Consider the following 25,004-nt stretch of genomic DNA (forward strand, 5'->3'; position numbering starts at 1 on the left):
ATAAGAAAAGCAGAAGTATCAGAGATGCAACCGAGCACGGTAGGGCCGATCGAAAATGGGAGCAATAGATTCGCTTTGGCCTGGATGTTACTTGAGATCAGACGGAGAGAATGGAAAGAATGGCCCTGGCGAATGGACCGTAACGGACACGGTTCGCATCTCGTCTAGATGTGGGTCGAACGAGATGAGACTAGATGGACTGTGGCAGAAAAGCCATGCGAATTGATATCTGAAAAAAAAAAAAAAACGTATTGTATTTGACAAACAGTTATTGAAGACGGCCAACGGTTACGTCAACGACAAGCAGCAGCTTCGCGTCCAGGTGGAGTGGGACGAGACGCTATTGCTGTTCCAGGCGACTTATCACAAGTACGACGACGTAGGACGCATCCACAACTACCAAATGAGGTTGGTCCCATTTTTCTTCTCTTTTGTCATTTCTTTCTTTTTCGAATGGGGTTGGAAAAAAAAAGAAACATTCCGGACACCGCATACCTACCACCTGCGCCTTTTAAATAAAAGAAATAGACACGATATGACGAAACCCCGTAATGTGCACAAATTACAAGAACCAGATAGGCACACGTGCCTCTCGGTGCACTCTAGTACGGTCCCCGAAGTGGCGGGGGGGTATAACTAAGGCAGCAGTAACGCTAATAAAGCGTAGCACATCGAGTCTAATTGCATTGGCACACAAAAGGGGGAGATCAAGAAGTACACACACATATATAGATATATATAGGCGCAATTACTGAAGTTGGGAGTTGGAATCTCAATAGTAGCTGGTCGTTTCTTTGTTGCCGGCGTTTAATTTCCACTTAATTTCTTCTCTTCAGGAAGGAAATAAGCGCCTTGCAATCGGAAAACTATAGTTTGGAGAGGCAATTATTTAGCTACCAGCGGAGTTTGGCCATGGCCCAGGCTCGCAACGGAGTTCAGCCGCAAGGGCCGTCCGACGACAACACGCCTTCGTCGTCGGCGAACGGCGAGTATCCGCCGCATCGGGACCATTCCCATTCGCGCGACTTTTTCGCCCGTCGAGACGAGTCATCCGATACCGAGTACGCATAAATGGCGTCAGTCTGAGATATCGTCATCTCACCGGTGCTACTCTATTCACTCTTTACCATCGTTATATCGACTTCACCTATATACTTCTGCTGCCCAATGTTTTTCTAGCATTTAGCTGAAACTCTTTTTTTTTTTTTTTTTTTTTTTTTGTTTTTTTTTTTTAATCTCGAGTCGTCAGATTTTTCCCGTTTCGTTCGATTTTTATTGACTCGACAAAATACTCGTTTCCTCCTTTTATAATCATATCAAGAAACGAAAGTTTCACAAAAGAACAAAAGTTTTTATTAATGTGTGCGTGCTGCACATGTCACAAGGGCACACGTTTCAACTTCTTTTATGGATGTTAGACCTTCTTTCTAAAAAACATCGTTTTGTTAGACAAACAAAATGCAAATGCTGTTTTCCTCCCCCTCCCATTGTTCATTGCGTCAGAAATGCGATTGTCTTTTTTTTTTGTCTTCTTTGCTCTGACGAAGTTTATATATCTTTATCGTCATTTTACATTCCAATCTATCCTCTTTCTAGTTCCTAAAAATACGGTCAAATTCTTCTGTCTATTCCTCTATTCTTTGTCAGTCCGTTGTTTCTTATTATTCTAATTGTTACTCGCCATTTATCTCTTTAGGTCCACGGCCTTTTAATCCCCTTTTATACATTTTACACTATTACGTGCTGGTATGTAAAACTGCGATGTAATGTCTTCATTCATTTCTAGGAGGGTCTTAACATACCGTTAATATGTTGAATCCAACCACCACCCAAAAAATTAAATTCTTTTCTCCTTTCTCTATTCACACACATTCACCAATAATTTTAAAAAAGGAAGGCGTCGTGCAAGACGCATGTTATTTAATCTTATCCCTTGATAAAGACGGAACAAATACTATCTTTCGATATAAATACAGGAAATGTTTCAATCTTTTCCTTCTGCGCATGTTTTATTCCCCTTCTTTTATGGTACTATGTTCTGCTCAGCTGAGATGTATTGGACGGTGGGCTCGTATATGCCAGGGCCCAATCGATCTGGCGCACACACACACACACCAGCTTGATTTATAGCACTATCGGCTCGTTTCGAGTTCATCGCCTAACAAATGGTCAATCAATATAATTGGGACTCTTTCGCTCTCGGCTTACCGTTAGCTGCTGCTGCTATTGACCTAGCGTTAGTAAATAAACGTTAAAAAGTATTCGTAAATTCTTCCAATCCCGCCGTCATCTTTATAGTTAATTAAATCTATAATGGGAAAGGAGGATTCTCATTTTGTTATTTATTACGTCAGTCGTTTATTTATTATCTTCCCGATTCAGTTGTTGTTGATTTCTCAAACTATTCGACCGTAGTCGTCGCTACGACACCGTTCTATCTCCGTTGCTACGTAGGCCCATTTCGTGTACACAAACTCCTTCATCCAAACCTCAGGAAATCCAACCAGGCACCAGGTTTCCCGTCACTGTCTACATAATTCAAGTCTTTTTTTTTTCTTTTTATTATTTGTTTTCGTGCTGTTATTGGACCATGACAACGTCGTTCGAGGATGAGCCCTGTCAGTCCTCAAAACGGTGTACAAAAAGAAATAACCAGAAACAAGACAAGCGCACCTGCCGACGTTCTCACGGGGCTGCTGTGTTGAGTACTACGCATAATGAACCTCACACGCGAATGTAGTAGCCGCCGGTACATTTTACTCCAGTAAACGCTACTTAGGTTCATAGAAAAATCCTATTTTATTTTATTTTATTTTTTATATTTATTATGTTCTTTTTTTTTCTTTTTTTTTTTAGTTCTATCAATTTTCTTCCTAGCCGTGGCCAGCGAACAAAGAAATTCGAATCTATTCTCTTTTGTGGCACTATCACAAGTGTGGCAGGCTACTGTTATGGATGAGTGTCCCTTTTTCCCTCAGCTAGAACTTGATCATTTGCATAAGAATGTGTAATGAAGTCGTTGACAAGTTGGAATAAGGAACAAAGTGTCGGCTAAAGTGCAAACGGCCACAGAGATGCGTATCATTTCCAGTGCGACAACCTACTCGTCCTTTATTTGATTTGATTATTAGGAACAGCCAGTAGCAAATTAAATAGATGACACAGTACGTACGTACTCGATGAAGTGTAATATACCAAAGGCCAAACTTCGATCCAGCCGAAATGGAGTGGATGGTGCTGCACGTTTTAACTTAACTTGGAAGGAAAAGGATAACGAGGCAGTACCAACTAAAAGGTGGATCTGAACGACGGAGTTGTGCAACTGGAGCGTGTCGGAACTTGAGAGAAAGGAGATCCTCCCATCTCGAGGGATATGTAGTAAGTGATCATCGGCAACTTGAAGCTGAACGCTCATTTTTTCCCCTCTTCTTTCCTTATTGTTGTACGTAAGACTGTCACTTCCATCCAGTAGGATCATAACGGAAGAAAAGGACTTCCTGCACAAGTTCATTAATACTCGTGTGGCAAAAGAAAAGGAGTAATTGGCAAGACGCAGTTTAAAGTTGGTTGACGTTATCCATAAAGAAATTCATTGCAAGTTAAGGTAAAGTTTCAACATTTTTTTTGTATTCTTTGATTTTTACGAACGATTAGAATCGTCGAAAGAATAACATGACTTTTATATGAGCTTTATTTCTTTTCTCAGCGTGCTCCTGAAATTGTGCGCTTCATGCCTTTCGAAATGGTTCTTCAGAATCAGAGGTGTATAAAATGGTACATAGTTCACGGTGTAATAGCACGTTCAATTTTACGCTTTCTTGGTTGTCGATTGTTGCAATCTAAACGAACCTAAATATTCAGTTTTACTTGCCCACGCCAAGAACCCATCGGTTTAAACGCTGGGAGAAAAGCCTATAACTGCACATTTCATCGGCACGACTCACAAACCCATCGATTGAAGAAATCGATAAGGTATTTCTTCATCTAATAATACTTTGTCGATTTCGTCATTATTTCAAGAGTATCTGACGATCTTCCCACGAACAATAGAATATGTTTGACATTTAACTCCGGATTCCATTACGATGCTGGATGCAATTTTCATCATGGATGCCATAATTTGACCGCGATGCTCTTTGGCTTGTTTTATGCGAGAGCGATGTTTGTAAACTCATTGTGTCGACTCCTTGAAGTGAAACTTTTTCAACTTTTAAATGGAAAGCCATGCCCAATCAAGCTCCTTCTTTACAGCCTTCTTTACTAAGTATTCTGTCAAGTTTCGGGTTATTGATTTGCCATCCAATTTCTTTTGGAATCCTACTATACTTGGCTGGATCTCTTTTATTTATTTCGTGGTTCTGAGCAATAATAAGACGGGACGTTATTTGCAGATTTGCCATCCACTTACCCAGTTCTTCGAACTCCGCCGTTTTCTAGAAGGGCAGGGGAAGCGGGGCTTGATCCCCTTTGTTTCTCAAGAGCAGTGTGTTACAATACGAAACACAGGCTAGTTTGCACACGATCGGAATCTTCGGGTTGCGCCGAGTTCTACTTATGGTCGTACTTTATACATTTCACAATCTTCTTTGGCTTCGCCAACTTCTTTGACTTGACAAATATTCGAAAACATGGAATGTTTGACTTCTTCGATTTAGAATTCACTGCATCTTAGTCTCCCTGCGGGAATTAAGATTTCGATCCAGGAGAATCAGATTTTTACGCCTCTTCCAACAATCGAGAACGACCAACTTGTAACTACAGGAGTCCACCCACTAACAAGACGTAGGATATACTTAACTAACTAAGTCAACACGTTACAAGAGAATACTCATAAATACGACATTTTAAAACTTCGCAAACGTTATATTACAGTTTCAGTCCAGATAAATATAGTAATCCACTTATAGGTTTTTTAGATGTAGTCGATCACGGTCGCAGTCATCACGTTTGGAATCAATCGCCATCGTTTCTTTCTGATGTGAACCACTGGTGACGACGTATAGATTTTAAAAAAAAATAAAGAAATGTTACCATTTTTATTTTAATCAATCCCTATAAATATTTTAGAAAGTTACCTAAAGCTGATTGAGTGTGGAACTGTTTTTGATCCAGAAGTATTGCCTAAATTAACAGGAGATGACTGACTTTTGGTTAAATTTTCAGCTGGTTCATTAACGACCGATTCTTGCCATTTCTTTAAACCACGACCACTTGCAAAGCCCAATAAAGAACCTCCAAGTGCTGCAAGCCCACCTATTTTTAAGCCAGCAAGAAAGCCAACAGGGCCGCCAATACAAGTACCAATAAGAGCTCCTGTTACTGGATACATAGTTGCCTTAAACTTTGCAGCTTTGGCCAAATTCTGTTGTCCTTCTTTAACATTTTCTAGAGCATCATCAACATTGCTTTCAATGTTGCTGACTGTACTTCCTTGAGTCTACATTAAATGTTTTATCAATGTTATTGTTTTAAAAAAAATATATATATATCAAGGAGACTTACATGAACTTGTTGAGCAAATTCTGAAAATAGGTTGTGTAACTCCTCTATATCTTTTTGCAAATCTTCATATGTCTCAAGCTGAATTTTTCGTTGCTCTACTTCAATTTCTTCTGGTAAAATCTGTTCTTGACTTAGCATCAATTGTTGCTTTTGTTCACTTTCCGATACATGGGAATCAAAGTTTTCATTCGGGTTTTGTTTAAATTTTTTTACAGCATTTAAAGCTTGAATTCTGTAAGGTCTAATTTTATTTTCAAACTCCTTTTCATCTTCCGGTTTCAACTGACATCCAACTCCTTCTAATTCTCGTAGAGCAGCTTGCAATTGAGAAGCAACCTGTTGTAATTTTAGCTGTTCAGTTCGTACTTTGTCCCAATCTTTCTCCTTGATATGCTATGCAAATGAAACAGTTAAATTATAAAATAATAATAGAAATGTGCATTAATCATAAAGACCAACTTTATTTAGGTTGCTTTCATGTTGTTGTAGCTGTCCAAGAAACTGTGGCAACGCAACATTTGCGAAGCGATTCAGAGGTAATTCATATATTCTTACTCTGAAAGAACTGTTAACTTTTGACATTATTTCACTGACATAACCAATGCTGAAAACATAGATTTTTATTTTCACACTTGAAGGATTTCGTAAGCTTATTTCTTATTACGACTGAAAACGGCCTTTGTTTATGTTCTTTCTGTTCTTGTGTTGACACTGAAGCCATCTAGTAATAAATGAATCAACTTTTATATTTTTGACACAGAAGCCATCTAGTAATAAATGAATCAACCTTAAGCTATCTAGTAGTAGACGAATCACATCACATGATCTTTCTACTGCCATGGTTAGTGTGTACGGTTATAGTTACTGTCTTTCACGTTTCGATGCAGTTTTTAAAGTGAGCTTTTTAGCATTTCAAAATGTTTGTTAAGTAGCATAATGTGGTAAAGCAGATTAAGTGTGTATTGCGCTTAGTTGATTTAACAATTTGTATTTTTTATTTCCTCAACACTTATCAATTCTTTTGATATCTGATTTTTTGAAACAGTGAAATCCATGTCCATTAGGAAAAAATCCAGGAAAATAGCATGATCCAGGTTGTTCTTCAATTGCAACCAAAGATAATCAAGGACAAATGCAAAATATCCAACTGAAATTCTCTTCATATTCGTGGTGTAAGTTTTACTGTAAGTTGTGCTGTAAAGTTTATACTAATTCCTTTTACTTCTTCTTTTGATTCTGATCAGAATTTTGGAAAATATTTTGTCCAGAGAACGGTGCCTTAAAAGAAAGAACTTTGGTTGTGATAATGTGGCAGTATAATTTGCGTGAGTGTTAGGTTTTTTTATGTTTTTGTTTGTTATGATTGTTTCTTATTTTAGTATAAGTCTTGATTTAGCTAGAGCATGGATCTTTTTAATTTTGCTGTTTAAAACTTTAAATATCTCTTGTTTACAAGGCTAGACGATGGCTTAGATCGTTTTTCATCAGTCAGAAAAAACAATAGTTTCGCTGTTTCAGTTTCTTTTATTTTACGCAATTCTATCGACATATAAGACTATCGGCAGTTATTACGTTAGATAATTGTGATAACTGACCGTAAGCTACAAAGCTCACTTGGTAGTCTCATGTAATTTGCTTGTCTACTTTCGGATTTAAAAAGAGTCAGTACTTAATTTAGTACTTATTTGATGCCCAAAAGAACTAACAGTCGAATATCAGATATTCGGGCAAAATCGTAATTTTTCCTGAACTATAGGATATGGCATAAGAAAACAATAAGTGCATATTTGTGATTTGCTGATTTGATTCAATATTTTTGAAGTGCTCTCCATTGTTTTTTGTTGATTTGTTTCTCAACGCATCGTTATTAATAAAATCTTACTTTAATCTCTTTTCAGGTGAATCCGTCGTCGCCTTTCCAAAGACTGACCCATCGGATGGTGAAACTGACGAGAGGATGCTGTAATTCAAGACTGATCAATTGTGTAGTTTTTAGATAAATTACAAGTTCATATCTGGGCTCCCTTCTTTTCTGCGGCCCCGTTTCCCTAACTAACCACTAACCAACGCCCGCCGGTGGTCACTCACCCGCTGTGAAACCAGGAGGAGGGGAGGGCTCTGGTCGAACGGGGACTTGGAAGGCGCATGATCTATATCATGAGTCTAACCCGGAAGCCTAGTAGTGACTAATCGCTCCCCAGTAAAACTTGCCTCGCACTCTTCTCTCCTCTTCCATTTCCAGGTAATCTCCCTGGATCTACGCCGACACTGCATGTGCGAGTTTTAGCAAGCAATCCGCCACCCAATTTGACAAAAAGTGATAGTTTGTTTTCACGGAAATTGCGTCAGACGGTTACAAAATTTCTAGTTCAACAATCTCATGTAGAAATTTGCATCTAGTCTATTGGTGCAAATTGCGATTCTTAAGCTTGATTAATTTATGTGATGTGTTAAAAGCTATTGTGAGTAGCCAATATTGAACTAATTCGCTTTTTCAGAATAATTTGAAGAGAGATCACAAGAAAATTTAAAAATAACAAAGTGATCTAAAACCAAAATATTCAGAAAAAGGCAAAAAGTGGATTAGTTCAATTATTTAGCTACCCACAATCGCTTTTAACACATCACCTAAATTAATCAAGCTTAAAGAATCGCAATTTGCACCAGTAGACTAGATGCTAATTTCTACATGAGATTGTTGAACTAGAAATTTTGTAACCGTCTGACGCAATTTCCGTGAAAACAAACTACCACTTTTTGTCGAATTGGGTGGCGGATTGCTTTCTAAACAGCCTCGCACAAAAAAAATTGTCTTGAACCGGACGCTCTGTTTAATGAATTTTTTATTTTGCAAGTGTTCAATTATATATATAGTTACATACATTTTATATACAATGCATTTTATTTATTAAAATTTAATTATACATATACAACAATTGTGTGAATGTTGGGTGTTTGGTGTTTGTGGGGTTTTAGGAATGGATGTGAGTGGATAGGTGGGATTGGATGTTGGTGCTTATGAGGTTTGAGGAATGGATGTGTAAGTGGAAGTAGGGAAGGTATGGACAGGAAGGTATAGGTTAACAACAGTTTTTATCACAAAGTACAGCATATTCATTATAAATATACCTCACTTCTTTTAGTAAATCATAACCACATACCCCACCCCAACTTCCTCCTCATTTCCCCATCCCGGACATGTTTATTATTTGTTTGACATAATCCTCCCCGTATTACTTTTTTTGTTTCTTATCAACATGTAAAAGGTAAACTGCATAGACACGAATAGCAATTAAACACAATATTGGATGTCACTTCTGTAGCACAAAACCAACACCTTGGATGCACAAGAAACAGCAACTTGATGCAGATATCTTTAACCACCATAGGCTGCAACAACACACCACCTTGGACAGGAACAGCAACTTGATGCAGATATCTTTCACCACCAAAGGCTGCAACAACACCACTGTTACATAAACATGAACCTATAAACAAAATAAAATTAATCTTCAGCATCATTGGAAATCCTGTACGAAACTAAAAATAATATGCTACATTATATCACTTCAAATATTCAACCCAAATATTATATGGCAACATTATCTTATACCTATCGTGGAAACTTAAATTAATAAATTTACATGAAACTAGATGACTAATTTAAGATTTAAATACAAATTCATTTAAACTTTAAAGGATACTCAACAATGGAACAAATAAACAAAACTTCTTTTGGAATTTGCCTTTCTTGCATACAACAAACTCCCCTTTAAAAAATCCATAACACAACCCTGAAGGAAATAGCTGTTGACTATATGAAATCCCAAAATGTTAAAACTAACCAACGGATGCAAAGCTTTATCACATTTTAATTGTAAAATCTAAACTGGATAAGATTGTCACCTTCAAATAGTGTATGTGTTCATGATGTTCACAGCAAAGGTAAATGTGACTTCCATGCAGCCTGCACGATTGGATGGAAGCCCTAGATTGGATGGCTCAAGTTCCTTTTATTAAGAGGCGCCTGCAATCAAACATTACAAATGTTATGATCCACATATATTTCAATCAGTTTAATTGTTAATTTTACCATTGTACAAGCAGAATGTTACTCAGCTTCTCGGCGTGGTGGACAGCATGGTTTCCAAGTCTTTCAGCATCAAAATTCGTCTACAAATAAAAAATGAAATTAAACACTTTCAGGCCACTTTCAAACATGCAATAGAATTTAATCGAATAAATTATACCAAGAATAATAGCAAGCTCACGAACCGCCGACCCAAACCAACTAAAACCCATCACAAATTCTAAGAAATGCCTAACAAGTAGCACTCTAGTTAATTAAGATAACATCAAAACCCCAAGCAAATAAAAATGGCGACTCTTTCTCTCAGAAGTCAACCTCATGATTCAACTAACAAAGAACCAAGCAGGTAGAGGCTAAAGGGCTAGCCTAGGCCCAACAACTGAACTGAAGACAAACCTGGCCACAAGATGTCATCTTCAGTGTCTCAGCCAACAACATGGTGCCAACAACAATAACAATTTTTAAAAAATTATTACGACTAAATCCATTAAGGGAACTTCACACTTTGATGGGTGGACCAATTTATACCAAATTCGTCAATCACTTCAATCAGGCTCTGAGAAGAGCGACTGATTTGGAAGTGGAGGACACGGAACCAACTGAAATTTACTTTTATTTCATCTTCGCTCAACGCCTTCGTATCGAGAGTCTTGCTAAAATTAGAAACAAAAATAACAAGCAGAAAAAAAAAAATTGACACTCACGCACTATTGTTACGCAAGATTGTTGAAGATTGCAACCGCAGTTCTTTCTTTTGAGGCGTCATTCCCTAGAATATTTTCCATACATCTGATCATCACCTAAAGAAGAAATAACAGGAATTAGTATAAACTTTACAATAAACATACACCACAAATATTAAGAGAATTTCAGTTGGATATTTTGCCTTTGTGTCAGACGTCAGTCTAAATTTACTTCATTTAAAACTGTAATAGATGAACAGTCTGGATTATTAAATATGTTTTCCCACATGGACTGTTTAACTGTTAGAAGAAATCAGACATTAATAGCTATTTTTCATGTGGGAATAGAAGTGGAGGAAATTTTAAAAATACAAAATATTAAATCAACAATAAGAAGAATATCGTCAATGTAGGATACAGATGACAATAGATACCATATGATTTGTGTTTTTCTTTTCTCCAGGTTCAGTTAACACTGACTTTAACTGACGGAACTTTCAATTTGCTGGCAATACCAGCATGACTCACTTAATTCACTAGGCATACAACTGTTAGCAGGAGAACAGCTAAGATCTTTCAATTCATATTTCACATGGATTAGCCCTACTTAGAAAGAATACTTTGATCTACAATATTTGTAGAAAGATGCATTCTTCTTTTCTTCAGGTTCAATTTAAATACTCACTTTAACTGAGCCAACTTTGAATATGCTTGACTTTCATGGAATCTACAAGACAACGACCGATGAAAATTGTCAAAGCTTATCTGCTTTACAACATTATGCTACTTAACAAACACTTTGAAATATTTAATAGATCACGTTATAGATTAAGTACTGCATCGAAACGTAAGACACAACAGCAACCATGAAGGGACTACCAGCTGTACTTCATGCACTAACAATGGAGCCATTGTTGTTATTAAACTGCAGTGGCACCTGGTGATGGATTTCGAAACTTTTCCGCTCAGTACAAAAGTTAAATGTGTAATAAAAAAAGCGTCGGATTGAAAATATTGCTGACGAATTAGCAACCAGAAATGCTTTTTAAACGTAAGTTCATTAGGGTTCTTCGCAAAAAAAAAATTGCTCAGTCAAAATGTAGCCTGATCGAGCGGTCGAGCCTGATGGATTCGTTTTCCAAAAAGCCTGTAGGGAAATGTTCAAATCCCAGGTTGTATTACACGATTACCTTGACAACACAACACCTCAACACGAAAATTGAACAATGATCTAAGAAAAAAATAAAAATCGTGCAGACGATTCAATTTACAACCACAAATTCAAGAGTCAAACGTAAAATGACTAAAATCTGCCTTCGACAAGGCACTGTTAAGATAGCGGGGTATTGCATTAACATTAACTCACCAAATTTTACAACCAAATTTTTAAATAATTTTAACAATTTCATGGGTTTAGTTTTCAGTTAAAATACAAAACATAGTACTTTTTAAGCAACAAAAAGGTGACGAGTCGACAGCAGTAGTTCCTCAAGGACGCTGTCTTGGCAAGTCACGAGGGTCCTAGGTATACTGAAAGATAAGACGGACAGCCAGAGATCAGTTGCAGTTAAGCTTCTTTTAATTTCTTTTATCTCAAAGTAAAAGTAACACACATAGATAAAACTCTTTTTTATTGGCAACCTGCAATCGCTTCGACACTTCGATTGACACAATACACAGGACATTGTAACCATCAAATGCGTTTTCAGTTTCTTTTTTGAAATCTTCACGGTAAGATACTTAAAAAAAAACGAAAAAAAAAACAGGTTTCTATACGCGACACGATAGCAATTATTGTTATTTTTCAGATGGCAGCAGACTAGCGAGGATGAATTTTTTCAATTATAGTTGAACAAAAATGAATTATGGCACGCATATTTAACATTTATCAGTGGATTAATCAGTTGCGCTGATCAAACCATGATTTATCACACTGACAAATTTTTCCGTCGATTATTGCTAGTAATTTTCTTCGTTCATTGTCTTATCAGAAACGTCATCGTTGGATAGCGTGGGGAACGAGGAAGACGACTAATCTCTGCAAGAAAATAAGCTAGTTGGATGTGCAAACCGATTCCATTTCACCCAAGCCATCACCAAGCTTACGGTTCTCGTAATAAAAGAATGTAATCAGCGAATCATTTCCATGTACTTTTGCTTGTGCTTGGTGAGCATTTCGGTTACGGTCACCAGTTTCTTGATTGTAAGCTGCCGAAAAAAAGAAAGAATTAAAATTATGGCGGCGTTACGATGAGTTAACTGTGTAAAATGTAGCCTACCTTTGATTTGGCCATCAACTGCAAATCTTTTAAATGCGTAACACAAATGTGGTGCAATGTACCCAAGTCTCTAGCTGGATCTCCTCGAATACCGGCGTCATCCGATTCAGGTTTTTCGTCAACACTCTAGATGTATACAAGTTGTTAAGATCACTAATAAGGCTATGTTTGAATAAAGAGTCCAACCGAGAGGAGGTCCAAGTAGTACACCATTCGTTCCTTGTTCTTGAGTATGAAAGGGTTGACCACTTCCATGTAAGGCTCCTTGCCACCGAATTCGACAAGATTGGCTAGATTCTGAAGACATTTGGCCACCATAATGAGCGAGCGAGACGCATTGTGCGAGGGGGTCTCAGCGATGAGGTTAAAATTGCGAGGGTTTAGAATGGCCGGGCACAGAAGACGAAGGAAAATGAAACCGCTGACAACCCGAGTGCGAACCAGTCGCTCTTGAGGCCATCGCGACCTTACCTTTTTCTGCAAACATTTGCAGATGTATCGAATTGTCCTAAATTGACAAAAAAAAACTTGTTTCAGTATCGGCCAAACAATTTGCGATGAATTTGATGACGAACTTAGGACAGGCTTCAGCAGACATCAAGATGGACTCCGTAATTTCATCCAAAATCAGAAGAAGAAACTCGGCATTTGCACATGCATCACCTCCGGGGTCCATTTTGGAGGGATTCAACTAGATAGTTAAAAAGTCATATTAACATCTCCACTAGAAATTGGATTCTATGCATTTCGGATTACTTCACAGGATTGTTTAGCTTCCATCAATTTATGAATTGTTTCACTAACGGCAGCTATCAAGAACGGGGTGCAAATTGATTTCATGTAATGATCCATCAATGTTGTTGTCAAGGAGGCAGCTCTAAACAAAGTTGATGTTTCTTCTTCCTTGTCAATTTCGGCATCATTGAGAGTCTGAAGTAAGTCAGCTTCCTTACGCTCATGCCTGTAAGCCAAAAGATTATAAATCAATACATACTTGTAAATGAAATGATTAAAATTCAAACCTAAAAACTCGCAGCAAAGACGTTGCCAGTGGAACGCGGTCCAAATGGCATAAATCGGCCAATGCACGCACAGCCTCCAATTGAGGATCAAGCAATAATTCTAAAAAATGACCAATGTTTTAAATTCGTCTTGATTTTAAGGTAGAACAACGAACCTTTAAGAGGGGAATATTCTTCTTCCGGCATAATCAGATCATGCAAATATCTGGTGCGCAACCTTATGGTTCCCCATTCACCTACCGGTGTCATCCCAGAGAGATTGTACCTGGGACATTAAAAATTTATGTTGTAATAAAGTAAACGAAACAAACTAAGCCTGATGTACCATTCTTCTACTTCGTCGCCGTTACTTAGGTTGGAGAACTCGACCGTTAGTTCTGCAACTTCAGAATCTTTCGAACGTTTTCCCTTGTTGCAGATGGTTAGAGTTAACGTCAGTACATCCGGCGGAATGTCATCGAGCAAGAATTCTTGGTCCCAAACTGGATCAGGTCCGTTGAAGAACCTTGTACGAGCCACTTTTACCTAAGTTTATAGAAAGAAATAGTTTACTTTGAAAAACAATTGCAGATATTAAAAAAAAAAGCATTTCACACCTGATTGAGTGCAATGACGCAATATGGATTTGGGACCAGTCGCTGGGGCAAGCGATGGGCTTCCAAGACTGTCAAATGAAGACAACGAAGTTCTCGAAGACGATTAATTTTAGGGCTTCGCGCAACCTGTGGGGCGCAGAGCGGCTTGAGCGCGGCGATCCATTCAGTTGCAGACTCGGCATTGGGTGCTGCAAGGTAAGTCACCGTTGCTAGACAAGGCAGAGCTCGCTCAACTAGCTGCATGCAAAAGCTCCGATCAAACAAGGAATCATGAACCTAAGTTTTTAAAAAGTCATATTTAAAAACTTGTGTAAGATATCCAATAAATATTGAAAGGTACTTGATATAGGTAGGAACAAGAAAGATCAATGAGTCCGCGAGGTTTGGTGCGCTTTGGATTGTCAAAAAAGTAAAGGCGGTCTTCGCCGTTGTCGCTCTGAAGCACAAAATATAGGCTTTTCCACTTTTTATTCTTTTCGCTCTTCTTATAAAGGTATCCCTGCATGCGGGCGTTCATAGATTTTTTAACGCCCGTTTGCTCCCGACATTCACGAAGTGTGGCGTAAATCTTTTCGGCGCATGATGAAACATCTCGTATTGGGTCGAGGCGTAAACCTGTGCTGGAGGCACCGCCATCCGTTACCGATCGAGAACTGGGAACGAGCATACCCAACGTGTGACCTGTTTATTGGAAGATATTTGAAATGGTAAATTGCACATCAGATTGCATGTAAAGATATCTTACCTTCAACAATTTGCTCAGTCTTATAGCGATTGATGACAGCGTCGAGGCAGTTAAATGTTCTTCCTCCCATTAAATAGCGAACACCCTTTTTTTCAATTCGGAAGCGCTGGATTTGGTTGTTTATGTGGAAGAAAAGGGAGTAATCACCAGGGGAATTGTCACTGGGTCGTACTAGAAAACTGCCAGGGCCAGCTGCAAATAAGAAATGGTATTAACGGATTCTATTTGCGAGATTACGGGCAAAAAATCCAAGTACCTTTAACGAGCATATCAACAGCCTCCTCCTTGGTGATGTTGTCATGAAACCAGCTAAACACCTGATTAGGGTCAATGGTTTCGTCGATATTTTCGACCAGATCTTGAAACACCAGGCCCTGCTCACCGGTACGATGTGCCGTCACCCACAGCCAGCCTTCGCCCATGTCGTTGTGTACGAAAAATATGTCACCCTTATGAAATCTTAAAGAGAAAATTATTCATATAAATCAGTGAGCTTAGAAGCAGTTCAAGAAAATTCAATAGAGCATATGCTTACGTTAATTCATCGGTATCAGGCATTCTTGTGTAAGGAAGAATGGCCACAACCTTCTTTTTATCGTTGACAGGTTCGGGAGGAGGCACAGGATGAACCAGTCGTTCTTTCTTCAGCAGATCAGCACAGCTTGTATAGTAACCGACTAGTTCTGACAGAGAATCGAACTGCCGTCCACCAATGTAGAAGTCACCGCACACTGCCGACACTCTAAAGTGATTGACGCCCGTTCTACCCAAGTATGAAAGCACGTATGACCCGGGTTTTCGGTCCGATTCTCGAACTAAGTAGGCTCCCAATTTACCAAAGTCGCGTAGTCGACTTTCTGAGCCAAATCTGTCCAATCTCCCATGATACCATCTATAAAAAGAAAAGATAAAAACAAACATGTTATTAAGTTTCACAGAACGAAAAAAATTTCCTTCATAAATGGTTTGTTGACATTACTGAAAAGTTGATAAATGAAAGGTATGATGCTGGGTAAAAAGTTACAACAATTTTGACTAGGTGAAACGATCTATAGTACATTTTTAAATCTGGCATTTTCTCAATGTTATTCAATCTTAATTTTATGTTTTATGGCTTTCTTACAGAAGACGTGACAGCTAATCGCAGTTGAACAGTTCAACCTAATCAGATCTTGGTGGTAAATATAATGAATTTGTTATGACACAACTAAACAATAACTGTAACCTACTCTGTTTCTGGTGGGGCAACGAGAGCAACATAACCGTCGATGTCGTCCGTTTCCGCTTGTGATGAAGCGAAAGGATCGAATTCTTCGACACCCAAATCGACGTTATCATCACTACCCGTGCTAGGAGATGCGTGTAATTTTTCCTTCTCCCTTTCGAACTTTGGTTCCTTTTCCTTCGTGGATGACGAGCGGCTTACACCGAACGCTCCTCTTATGAAGTCCGCCATCACGAAAACTAATTTCTCCCACTACTGACATTTAGGGCCATGTTGTCACGTCGTTCTAATCCCGACCATCTCTAATCAACGGACAAACTAGCCTTGCTCAATGCTCTCTATCATAATAAATATTTCTTATATTATCTTTTAACAGCATTAATGTATTTCTGTATTATTGCAAATAACTGGGGTGGTAGACTAATTCTAACTGTATTGATTATAGGATTCACTTACAATTTTTTGTCATTGCATTATTACATTAAATGAGTTCGATTTCTCACATTTCGTTGCCTAGCCAACTAAACATGCGTGTTTATCCGGTTTAACGGGTTTATCTTTCTTCGTGATTTCGTCATTTTCGTGTTACTTCTTTGCAATTTGGTCATTTGATTTCATCAATTTTTTAAATTTTCAGGAATTTCTAAAAGTTCAGCTAATAGAAATTTTCCCCATTTTAAATTATCCAACTGTGATAAATTTGTAAAAAAAAGAAAAAAAAGAAATCAAATCCTGTCGGTTTGGCAACCCTTTGAATAACATCAGTTGCCTAACCCAAACCCATTGAAATCATGTAAACACCAGCAGCTGAGTGTGTTTGACTTTGTGTGCAAAGTCCACTGCCACATTTGCTTTATTTTAGAGAAGTGTTGTAAAAGAATGTGAATTAAGATGTTACGAAAATTTACCGTGCTTTTTACCAAGTATCCTATTTCGAGAGGCATGGTTGTGTATGCAATTTTATGGCCCAGTTCAGATTTATGTCGTCAACTGGCAACTAGTGGGATTAAAAAGGATAAAACGTATAATTTCTCTTTACAGCATACAAACCCTATTTAGCACATTGAGGAAAATTTTTGTTAAGTTTGTTTAGTACATAACATTAAAATAATTAATTTTTAATTAAGTGGATGACATTTTATTTTATTTTAGGACTCCTGTTGATTTACCGAGACTGGCCAGGTTCTCTTTATTTGGAACTTTATGGGTTGCTCCTACAGTGTTCACCTGGGTAAAGATATCAAGTAGGCTTATTCCTGGATCGAGCCTACGGGTAGCTGCAATCAAAGCAATATTAGAACAATTTACATATGGTCCTTTCAGCATCATTTCCTTTTACTTTGGAATGAATCTACTAGAGGGTAAGAGCAGCAATGAAGCATGGCACGAAGTTGAAAATAAATTCCTACAAACGTGGAAGGTAACCAGATAAAAAATCACTAAAAGTTACAGAGAATCATTATATTTTTTAAAAATGTGCAAATCTATTTCAGACTGGAGTAAAATTCTGGCCTGTGGTTCAGACTTTCAATTTTGCACTGATACCTGAAAGGAATAGAGTAGTATTTGTTGGTTTGGCAAGTTTCATCTGGACTGCGTATCTTTCATTCATGGAAGCTAGCTCATCATAGTACAAAAGGTCAAACCTTGTGCATTTGTAAAATCTTGCACAATTCACACACACCAAGTGCAGCAAAGTCAAATGTTTTTACAACGTCCGTAAACAAATATATTAAGAAGCGCTAATTTCGGCTTTCTGTTTATTTCCTCATTTAAAAAAAAAAGAAAACGAACAACAAACATCTTAAGAAGGATAATAGAAAAGCACTGTCGGTATTTAAAAAAAAATAAAATAAAATATGGCAGAATCAGAATTTTCAATTGTTGTATCAAGGTCCATGGGTTTATTTTTTAGAGTAAAATGAAAATTTGTAATTGATGTAATTGAATGATCTCGATATTGAGCGGATTCAACCAAGAATGTCAAGGAAACTAATATTTAGTCAAACACTAAATTACCAGCCGCCATAATATTTTGCGGATCAACGGTACTTTTAATGGAATGGAGAACGTTGATAGCATTGGACGTTAAAATGGAAGGCAACCACTTTTTACGAATTTTCCCAACGCCGTGATGGTGCGACAAGGAGCCTCCGGATGCCATAATTTCATCGCGAGCAATAATCTCGAGCTCTTCGTAGACTTCTACGGCCTGCAGCATGCTCATGTTTCCATAGTTAAAGCCAAAGTAGAAATAAATGCAAGCACCAGCATCGTATACTTGAGTGACTCGAGCCGAAATAAACGAGTGCGAAAATTTGCGGTCTAGTAAAAACACAAAAAAAGAACAACCTCGATGTAGTTAAAATACACAAAACATAAAATGATAACAGTAGTACCAGCGCATTCCTTTTCCAAACGGCTTTTTGTGTTGTTAACGACATTAACGACACGGTCCCATGGAACTGACGTCTCAAACGATTCCGCAACAACGCCATAATCCAGTCCAATATCCTATAAATAGAACAAGCGCGTCCACTTTAAGTACTTCAAGTCACAACGCGAAATATGACATTTACCCTGATGTAAGCGATGGCAAAAGTCAGTTGATAGCCTCGCTTTCCGTTATGTTCTCCAGCTGGAATACCCTGAAATTCAATGCCTATGCCAGTCAGTTTCTCTTCTTGAATGGCCACTTCTTTGACTGTCCCTTCCATGACAATCGTAGCGACACAAATCTTTTCAATGTCTAATCCTTTCAAACGAGTCAGGTAAAAGTTCTTGAGGCCGTCGACCATTAGGCCGAATGGGCCTTTTGAGGGTCGCAGTGCTTGGCCAAACTGGAACTGCTGGTTATCCATTAGACGCAAGGAAGCCGGCTGACAGCGCTATTGGAGAGGAAAATACGAATTTTAAAAAAGACCAAAAAACATGAAAATCAGATAATGACTTACATCGCGAGCAACTTGTCTCATAAATTTAACTCCGCAATCAAAATCTGGAAAGACGAATGAAGCATATTTTCGTACAGGTGGAACGGGGCGGATCTTTATAGTTACCTCCGTAACCACTCCCAGGGTTCCTGTTAATTTGAAATTGGATATATAGATGCATAATAAATGGCACAATTAAGGAAAGGAATCCACCTTCTGAACCGATCATCACGTGATTCATATCGGGCCCAGTAGAAACTCTTGGATAAGTTCCGCTGCTTCGCCATTCGCCGTTGGGCGTCACGGCTCGCAATGCAACTACCAAGTCTTCAATGTTGCCATAGCGGTTTTTCTTCATGCCTGAGGCTCTTGTGGCTACCCATCCACCGAGACTATTCGAAAGAAAAAATTGCTATTAATGTTCGAACTTGCGGTAAACTTAATGATCATATCAAATGAAAATGAGTAAATGAAGTACCTGGAAAATTCATATGAATCAGGTTCGTGCCCTGTAGTATAGCCTCTTGCCTGTAATCGATCTTCCAAATCTTTTCCAATAATTCCAGATTCGACATGAGCCACCAAATTCCCATCGTCAATCCACAAAATTTGGTTCTAGAAAAATTAGAATAAAAAAAATGAAAAATACCCAACAGATGGTCTGCAAAGTTATACCATCTGTGAAGTATCTAATGAGACTATCATTCTTTTTTCTCCATGTTTACAGTCCACTGCTCCGGTTACGTTCGTTCCTCCACCAATGGGTACGATAGCGACATTATGTTTAGATGCTAGGGTTATCAATTCTTCCACGTGAGAGTGACATTCTGAATAATTGAAAGATATTTTTAGTAACTAATTTTGATTCACAATTCTTTGGACTTCAAAAAATTCACCTGGCCAAACAACAACATCTGGTATCCTGAGGAACTGGCCTCCTCTCAAAAGGGCAATGTCATGCAATGTGTGTCCATGGGCACGAAAGAGCCTGTCCATTCCCTCAAAAGAGAATGTGATTTTGGTATTTTTCAAATCGCTGACAAAGCCTATCAAAACAAAACTTTGATCAAGAACAGAATACGAAAATAAGACAAACAGGTTTACAGTACCTTCGTTCACAATTGGGGGTGGATAACTTGGTTCGCCTTGAGGGTCCTTCTTTTTCGAAGGATCAACACCAATTGTAGCGTAAGCCCAATCAAAGAAGTGTGGAAGATCAGCACTGGCAATCTCATATCGACTGCCACTGAAAGTGAAAACATATTTTGGATTTCGTTCCGTCCCGAGATTGTGCAAAACGAAACCGGAATCTTCGTAGCCCCATCCATTCCATCGTAGCAATTCTTGACGCTTTTTCGGTATAGAGCTTGGTACTTTAGGGCCTGCTGCCTTTCCATCTGTGGGTCAACAAAAAGTCGATAAAGATAGTGGAAAGATAACATGTTCAACGAATTCCATTATGCGGCATATCATACAGTCATACGAACAAAGACCGTATAGGGACAACTCAAATAATCAATAACTCGTGTGTCATCAGACAGTATAAGTTGTCACTTGGCAAATAGAAATGTCAAAACTGGTTTTTCGTCTGCAGTCTACAACTGTTCTAAACACACGTTGAGAAAAGGTAACATGAACCGAGTAAAAAACCGATGCCAGATCGAGTGAAATTACACCGGCAAACAAATGACATTAGCAGCAAAAAGATTTTCCCGATGAAACATTTGGCAAAGGTAAACCGTACCGGAATCTCTGGAAAGATGACGGTGAATGACAGCCAAACGATCAGCACTCGAGTCGGCCATTTAAGAATAACAAAATTTTTGTTCTGTTATGTTAGCGGCTGGAATACGGAGGTTCAAATCGAACTAAGCGCCCTCCACAACTTGAAAATCCAGTCAAGCAAAACTACAATGCGATCACGTTTGCAAAAAAAAAAAAAAAAACTAAATCGATAGAAAATAATTAAAAAAAGAAAACTTTTGAAAAAATAACTAAGACGATGAAGATTCCCCAACCGCTTGGCGGTCGGTGCAACGCTCAACTGAGAGCTTCTAAACAACACACGCACACTCGGTTTTTACCATGTCCCCAATCCCCACCCCTCCTCCTCTTTTTTTCCGTTTCTCTTTCTTTCTATATATCGTATATATTTAAGGTGTTCTGAGTGGGTTCCTTCTTCTTCTTCTTATCACTTCTTGCCAGAGTTCCCTATCCAAACCAACCACCATCACCCTAAAGCTCACCTTTTCACAAGATATGAATTGTGTGCATAGTCTCTGTACAAACAAAAACCTCAACCAATAGAGTCCTTATAATCAGCAGAAAAAGCTAGAAAAAAAAAACAGAATGAAACCTTGCTGGGCAGGTTTTTTGGGAATATAAATACCATTTTTGTCTACACGCTGTCTGTCTGTATGTAGGCTATTCACCTGTCAACGATTTTTTTTTTCCAGGTAAGAATTGCTCGTTGGACCGGTGCTCCAAGCCCGTAAATAATCAATTAACCGAATAAATGGGTTAGAAGTGATGGCCGCGCCTCATTGGCCATGCGATAAATAATTCGCGTAACATATTCGAATGATTTGAAAACACTTCTTGGAATCAGGCTATAAATACATATAACCTTATTCTGGATGTGATCCAACACTCCACGTGCGTATTGATTGCTGGGTGTGGTTTCTTTGTCACTTATTTCGATGACATCAAATTTTCTATTTATATAACGTCTCAACCGGTTTCAACCGTCTTCGTCCTTTTGAAATTGTCGGCAACTTCCTCTCGGTGAAATCGGTTTGAAGATAAAACCATAAAACAAGTGGAATTATGATGATTATTACGCTGCGATAATAAAAGTTTGATTCGTCTACAGAGATAAAAAAGAAAGTCGTGCGTATCAAGCTCGGTGAACTGTAAATTTTTGTATTTTTTTCAGCTCCCTGGCCAGCAACGAAACAAAAACGAATGACTATATAATTATTATTATTGCCGGGGGATGGATGATATGGTTCACGGATATGTACATTTTCTCTCTCCTTTTCTCATAGTTATAGTGTCAAAATGTTGAAATTGTAATTAGACGTCCGCTTGAAATGGATATAATGTCTACCAACAGACGGCTGGCAGGCACAACGTATAGAACGCCATTATTTATACATTCGGGAGTTAAACTCCCGGTATTATAACTTCTGTGTCTAAACACTTTCTTTTGCAAGATGTTTCTTTCGCTCAATCGACCAAATCGATGTCGACTACTGGAATGCTGTAAAAGACTGATGATGGTGTATATACTATATGGATATATAAGAACAAAAAAGACAGCAGACCGGACGAACGATGGTCTTATCGATCACCTTGCGGCAGTCGGAAATCTCTCAGTCACTCACACCTATTTCCCTTGTGCCTTCTTTTGTTTTTATTGCCCTTCAATATAAAGTCCAATAATAATATGCATAAAACTAAATACAAAGATTTTATGCCTTTTACAATAAATACTTTGAACATGTTTGAAAAATAAAGAAAGTTTTTTTACGTTGGGAACTGGAGGCCTTTTTTACGCCGCCATATCAAAAGTTACTCAAGTTTTTCGGCAGGTGTAATCCTGAAATGATGTACAATCAAAGTGAAATTTCTACCTAGGAAAATAAAATACTCACCGTGACGTTATTTTGAAAACGGATCATAATTTCGCGCCACCATGTTATTTTATTTTCAAACTTGATTCAATTCCAGACAAGAGCATTTTCTTCGAAATAAATCATCGGGAAAATTACACTGTAAGAATTTTAAGAATGATAAATCACCAGAAAAAATTGGTAGCTAGCTACTTAGAATAGTTCAAGGTTTTTCTGTGTTGGATTTCAAACCTACAATCTGCGGACAAAAACAATGGAAAGCAATTTTCAAAAGTCCTTGTATGGATTACAATAATAAACCCCTGTTCCCAAATCCGCCAATGTAATCCACTCTCAGAGGGACATTCCCCATTCTCTTCTTTATGTACAGATAAGTAGCAAGGGATAGAGGGCAAGAAGGCTAAACACATCTAAATTCTCCAACAATCGAGAAGAATGTTATGGGTCATTTCGACTCTGATGAAACCAAAAAATTTGGGTTTTAAAAAGATGAATTAGAGTGAGGCAATTTTTGATTGACAGACGTGTTTTCATGAACCTTCGAATGTGAAATAAAAGTAAAATGGGAGAAAAAGAGAAAGGGATGATGATGAAAAAGGTCAAATTCCGCTAGTTCCCTCGCACTCTCTCTCTCTCCCTCTCCCTACCGACTATCATAGGGAAAAACACAACTGTGACTCTCTCAGTAGTGAATGTTTTTCCCCTCCAGGCAACACACACACATTCGAATATTGTTTTCTCCTTCAGCTATGGCGTGTGTGTGTGCTAACCTCCAATTTGAAATCAAAGAATTCGATTGCTAATAATGAAAACCAGTTGTATGAACCAGACACAGGCGGTTTTCGTCTTATAATCCAACCTATACTACTGTTTGTTATTTCATTAGTTTGTCATCAAGCGTAATAAAATAATGTTGTATTAGATCGATGTCACCTGCGGCCAATAATAAAAATTATTACGTCACGTTTCCGTATTGTTCAAAATTGAAACGTCAGTGATGTGCGTTGTGGCCTACTTTGAATGGCCTGCCGCACAAATTTTCTTCTTTATATATACAAAAACGGAACCGAAAAGAACACGATTTTGTGCCGGGAGTGAGGGGGCTTATCAGCCGGAGGCAAGAAGAATTTTTTGACTAGATGTGCGTTTAAGAAAGAAAGAAAGAAAAACCTGAGCCGTTAAACCACACACAAAGCTCGTCACTATATAGGACTGTAGGTGCTGTCTGACCTAAAGGCCCGTAGGCAACTGATGAACTTTTCCGAGGCATTTCCGCTTTATGTAAATTAGGCGGCTTAGAAAAACGGCCGTCATTTGATGTAAATTCAAATGACGCGCTAAAAATAGAAGTGGCTGAGAATGACATGAATTACCTGTCGTCGTTATCAACAGTTGATTTACCGAAAATGCTCTTTTGTCTATTGTTGACGCTATTATAAGTTCTATTAAAGTAAAAAGACGAGAAAATCAAATGAATTCGATTTTCTTAGCATGCAGGTCAAATTGGCTTATATAAGCAAAAAAAAAAGTTACGTAACTCTTGAATAGCCGCATTGAAACAGCTGGCGGCCAAATTCCGTCACTGAGCGCACAATTCTTTTAGGGCTCTCTCCCGCTCCTCAATATTCAAAATACTAGTTTTACAGTTGATTGTGCCCTTTCTTTTTACGTGAGCGGCAATAATCTATTTCCCTAAAATGGCGATGAACTGGAATTTAAATAAAAAAAAAATATCGTACCCAATGCTATGATATAAACATAAAAGGGAATCAGAAGGTCCGCTGCCTGCAAAATAGCATAAGCTATACGTGTCAGGCTCCAGAGATGGCGTTGCGGCCGATAAGTTCGGAAATGTCATGAAGTACACTGTTTACTTCACGACATCTGTTCCAAGAATGGAAAATAGAGAAACAGTGGGGGAAAATTCGAGGATATGTTTCTTGCTTACCTTCACACCGCAGGTATCCATTAATCATACTATTTGAGTATTTGATAACAATAATGAAAATCCTAGTCTTGCAGCGCCATCTTTGGAGCTTCCCAGGCTAGCTCAACTCCCCAGCGTAAACGTGAGTGTGAGTGATTTACCCAGGTATAAAAAAGTGCTTACATAACAATGCTTGAAACTACGAATTAAGGAATGGAAATCTGACATCTAGCAGTCAAAGAATGAACTAGCAATGTTTACCTGGGTTTCTGGTGAAAAATAACCAATGAAGGAAAATTGATATAAATAACACCCTAAACATTTTACTCGATTGATAATTTGATTTAAAACGACAAATCTTTGTTTC

At 38.2% G+C, this 25,004-nt stretch overlaps 5 protein-coding genes and 3 long non-coding RNA genes across 13 annotated transcripts in view; 4 read left to right on the plus strand and 4 right to left on the minus strand.

Annotated features, from left to right (window-relative positions):
- LOC124190690 overlaps window positions 1-1,992 on the plus strand; it is a 33,161-nt gene extending 31,169 nt beyond the window's left edge. For both annotated transcript variants that reach the window (XM_046583541.1, XM_046583531.1), the window contains exons 6-7: window positions 269-408; window positions 837-1,992. In XM_046583541.1, coding sequence (XP_046439497.1) covers window positions 269-408; window positions 837-1,071 — 375 coding nt within the window. In that variant the 3' untranslated portion in view covers window positions 1,072-1,992. The remainder of the gene's footprint in view (window positions 1-268; window positions 409-836) is intronic.
- Window positions 1,993-2,858: 866 nt separating this feature from the next.
- On the plus strand, window positions 2,859-5,007 carry LOC124190717. The gene is made up of 2 exons (XR_006873050.1): window positions 2,859-3,604; window positions 3,707-5,007. It is a non-coding gene; the product is annotated as an uncharacterized LOC124190717 (long non-coding RNA).
- LOC124190704 (syntaxin-17-like) lies at window positions 4,826-6,225 on the minus strand. The gene is made up of 4 exons (XM_046583546.1): window positions 5,962-6,225; window positions 5,503-5,895; window positions 5,076-5,437; window positions 4,826-4,986 (listed from the first exon to the last, which is right to left on the minus strand). The coding sequence occupies exons 1-4, from the start codon at window positions 6,082-6,084 to the stop codon at window positions 4,902-4,904; spliced, it is 963 nt and encodes a 320-aa protein (XP_046439502.1). The 5' UTR covers window positions 6,085-6,225; the 3' UTR covers window positions 4,826-4,901.
- Window positions 6,226-6,339: 114 nt separating this feature from the next.
- On the plus strand, window positions 6,340-7,450 carry LOC124190724. Of its 3 annotated transcripts, none has more exons than XR_006873052.1 (4): window positions 6,340-6,443; window positions 6,548-6,674; window positions 6,747-6,827; window positions 7,401-7,450. It is a non-coding gene; the product is annotated as an uncharacterized LOC124190724 (long non-coding RNA). The 3 variants fall into 3 exon arrangements; XR_006873051.1 differs by having other exon boundaries at window positions 6,343-6,457; XR_006873055.1 differs by having other exon boundaries at window positions 6,343-6,397.
- A 1,247-nt stretch (window positions 7,451-8,697) lies between these two features.
- On the minus strand, window positions 8,698-9,912 carry LOC124190739. 2 transcript variants are annotated; one of them, XR_006873057.1, is made up of 4 exons: window positions 9,753-9,912; window positions 9,596-9,675; window positions 9,409-9,529; window positions 8,698-8,990 (listed from the first exon to the last, which is right to left on the minus strand). It is a non-coding gene; the product is annotated as an uncharacterized LOC124190739 (long non-coding RNA). The 2 variants fall into 2 exon arrangements; XR_006873059.1 differs by having other exon boundaries at window positions 8,913-8,971; window positions 9,753-9,909.
- Window positions 9,913-11,889: 1,977 nt separating this feature from the next.
- Window positions 11,890-16,438, minus strand: LOC124190744 (ras GTPase-activating protein 1-like). The gene is made up of 14 exons (XM_046583582.1): window positions 16,147-16,438; window positions 15,453-15,809; window positions 15,174-15,376; window positions 14,918-15,109; window positions 14,513-14,853; window positions 14,173-14,448; window positions 13,902-14,101; window positions 13,732-13,841; window positions 13,577-13,676; window positions 13,311-13,515; window positions 13,130-13,245; window positions 12,741-13,062; window positions 12,555-12,680; window positions 11,890-12,483 (listed from the first exon to the last, which is right to left on the minus strand). The coding sequence occupies exons 1-14, from the start codon at window positions 16,371-16,373 to the stop codon at window positions 12,406-12,408; spliced, it is 2,853 nt and encodes a 950-aa protein (XP_046439538.1). The 5' UTR covers window positions 16,374-16,438; the 3' UTR covers window positions 11,890-12,405.
- A 477-nt stretch (window positions 16,439-16,915) lies between these two features.
- On the plus strand, window positions 16,916-17,888 carry LOC124190788 (mpv17-like protein). The gene is made up of 3 exons (XM_046583650.1): window positions 16,916-17,164; window positions 17,295-17,562; window positions 17,636-17,888. The coding sequence occupies exons 1-3, from the start codon at window positions 17,034-17,036 to the stop codon at window positions 17,771-17,773; spliced, it is 537 nt and encodes a 178-aa protein (XP_046439606.1). The 5' UTR covers window positions 16,916-17,033; the 3' UTR covers window positions 17,774-17,888.
- On the minus strand, window positions 17,873-24,818 carry LOC124190748 (alkyldihydroxyacetonephosphate synthase, peroxisomal-like). Of its 2 annotated transcripts, none has more exons than XM_046583601.1 (10): window positions 24,659-24,818; window positions 20,185-20,472; window positions 19,972-20,121; window positions 19,751-19,902; window positions 19,554-19,690; window positions 19,289-19,467; window positions 19,097-19,224; window positions 18,722-19,030; window positions 18,542-18,656; window positions 17,873-18,467 (listed from the first exon to the last, which is right to left on the minus strand). In XM_046583601.1, exons 1-10 carry the CDS (start codon window positions 24,684-24,686, stop codon window positions 18,142-18,144), a joined length of 1,812 nt encoding a protein of 603 aa, XP_046439557.1. In that variant the 5' UTR covers window positions 24,687-24,818; the 3' UTR covers window positions 17,873-18,141. The 2 variants fall into 2 exon arrangements, with proteins under 2 accessions (XP_046439557.1, XP_046439549.1); XM_046583593.1 differs by lacking the exon at window positions 24,659-24,818 and adding an exon at window positions 20,820-21,135.
- Between the last annotated feature and the right edge of the window lie 186 nt (window positions 24,819-25,004).

The sequence above is a fragment of the Daphnia pulex genome, chromosome 1, assembly GCF_021134715.1.
Source record: "Daphnia pulex isolate KAP4 chromosome 1, ASM2113471v1".
NCBI classification, from domain to species: domain Eukaryota; kingdom Metazoa; phylum Arthropoda; class Branchiopoda; order Diplostraca; family Daphniidae; genus Daphnia; species Daphnia pulex.

Bases quoted from the DNA above. Each gene is read 5' to 3' on its own strand.
- LOC124190704 (XM_046583546.1), bottom strand. From the start codon at position 6,084: ATGTCAAAAGTTAACAGTTCTTTCAGAGTAAGAATATATGAATTACCT. The intron at 5,438-5,502 runs GTAAGTCTCCTT...CATTTAATGTAG, and splicing joins AATTTGCTCAACAAGTTCAT to ACTCAAGGAAGTACAGTCAG. The intron at 4,987-5,075 runs GTAACTTTCTAA...CGTCGTCACCAG, and splicing joins CCACACTCAATCAGCTTTAG to TGGTTCACATCAGAAAGAAA.
- LOC124190748 (XM_046583593.1), bottom strand. From the start codon at position 20,880: ATGGCCGACTCGAGTGCTGATCGTTTGGCTGTCATTCACCGTCATCTT. The intron at 20,122-20,184 runs GTACTGTAAACC...TTGTTTTGATAG, and splicing joins ACCCCCAATTGTGAACGAAG to GCTTTGTCAGCGATTTGAAA. The intron at 19,031-19,096 runs GTAAGTCATTAT...CCTCTCCAATAG, and splicing joins TGAGACAAGTTGCTCGCGAT to CGCTGTCAGCCGGCTTCCTT.
- LOC124190788 (XM_046583650.1), top strand. From the start codon at position 17,034: ATGTTACGAAAATTTACCGTGCTTTTTACCAAGTATCCTATTTCGAGA. The intron at 17,165-17,294 runs GTATAATTTCTC...ATTTTATTTTAG, and splicing joins GGGATTAAAAAGGATAAAAC to GACTCCTGTTGATTTACCGA. The intron at 17,563-17,635 runs GTAACCAGATAA...AATCTATTTCAG, and splicing joins AATTCCTACAAACGTGGAAG to ACTGGAGTAAAATTCTGGCC.
- LOC124190744 (XM_046583582.1), bottom strand. From the start codon at position 16,373: ATGGCGGACTTCATAAGAGGAGCGTTCGGTGTAAGCCGCTCGTCATCC. The intron at 15,810-16,146 runs GTAGGTTACAGT...TTCTTTTTATAG, and splicing joins GTTGCCCCACCAGAAACAGA to ATGGTATCATGGGAGATTGG. The intron at 15,110-15,173 runs GTACTTGGATTT...TCTTATTTGCAG, and splicing joins TGTTGATATGCTCGTTAAAG to CTGGCCCTGGCAGTTTTCTA.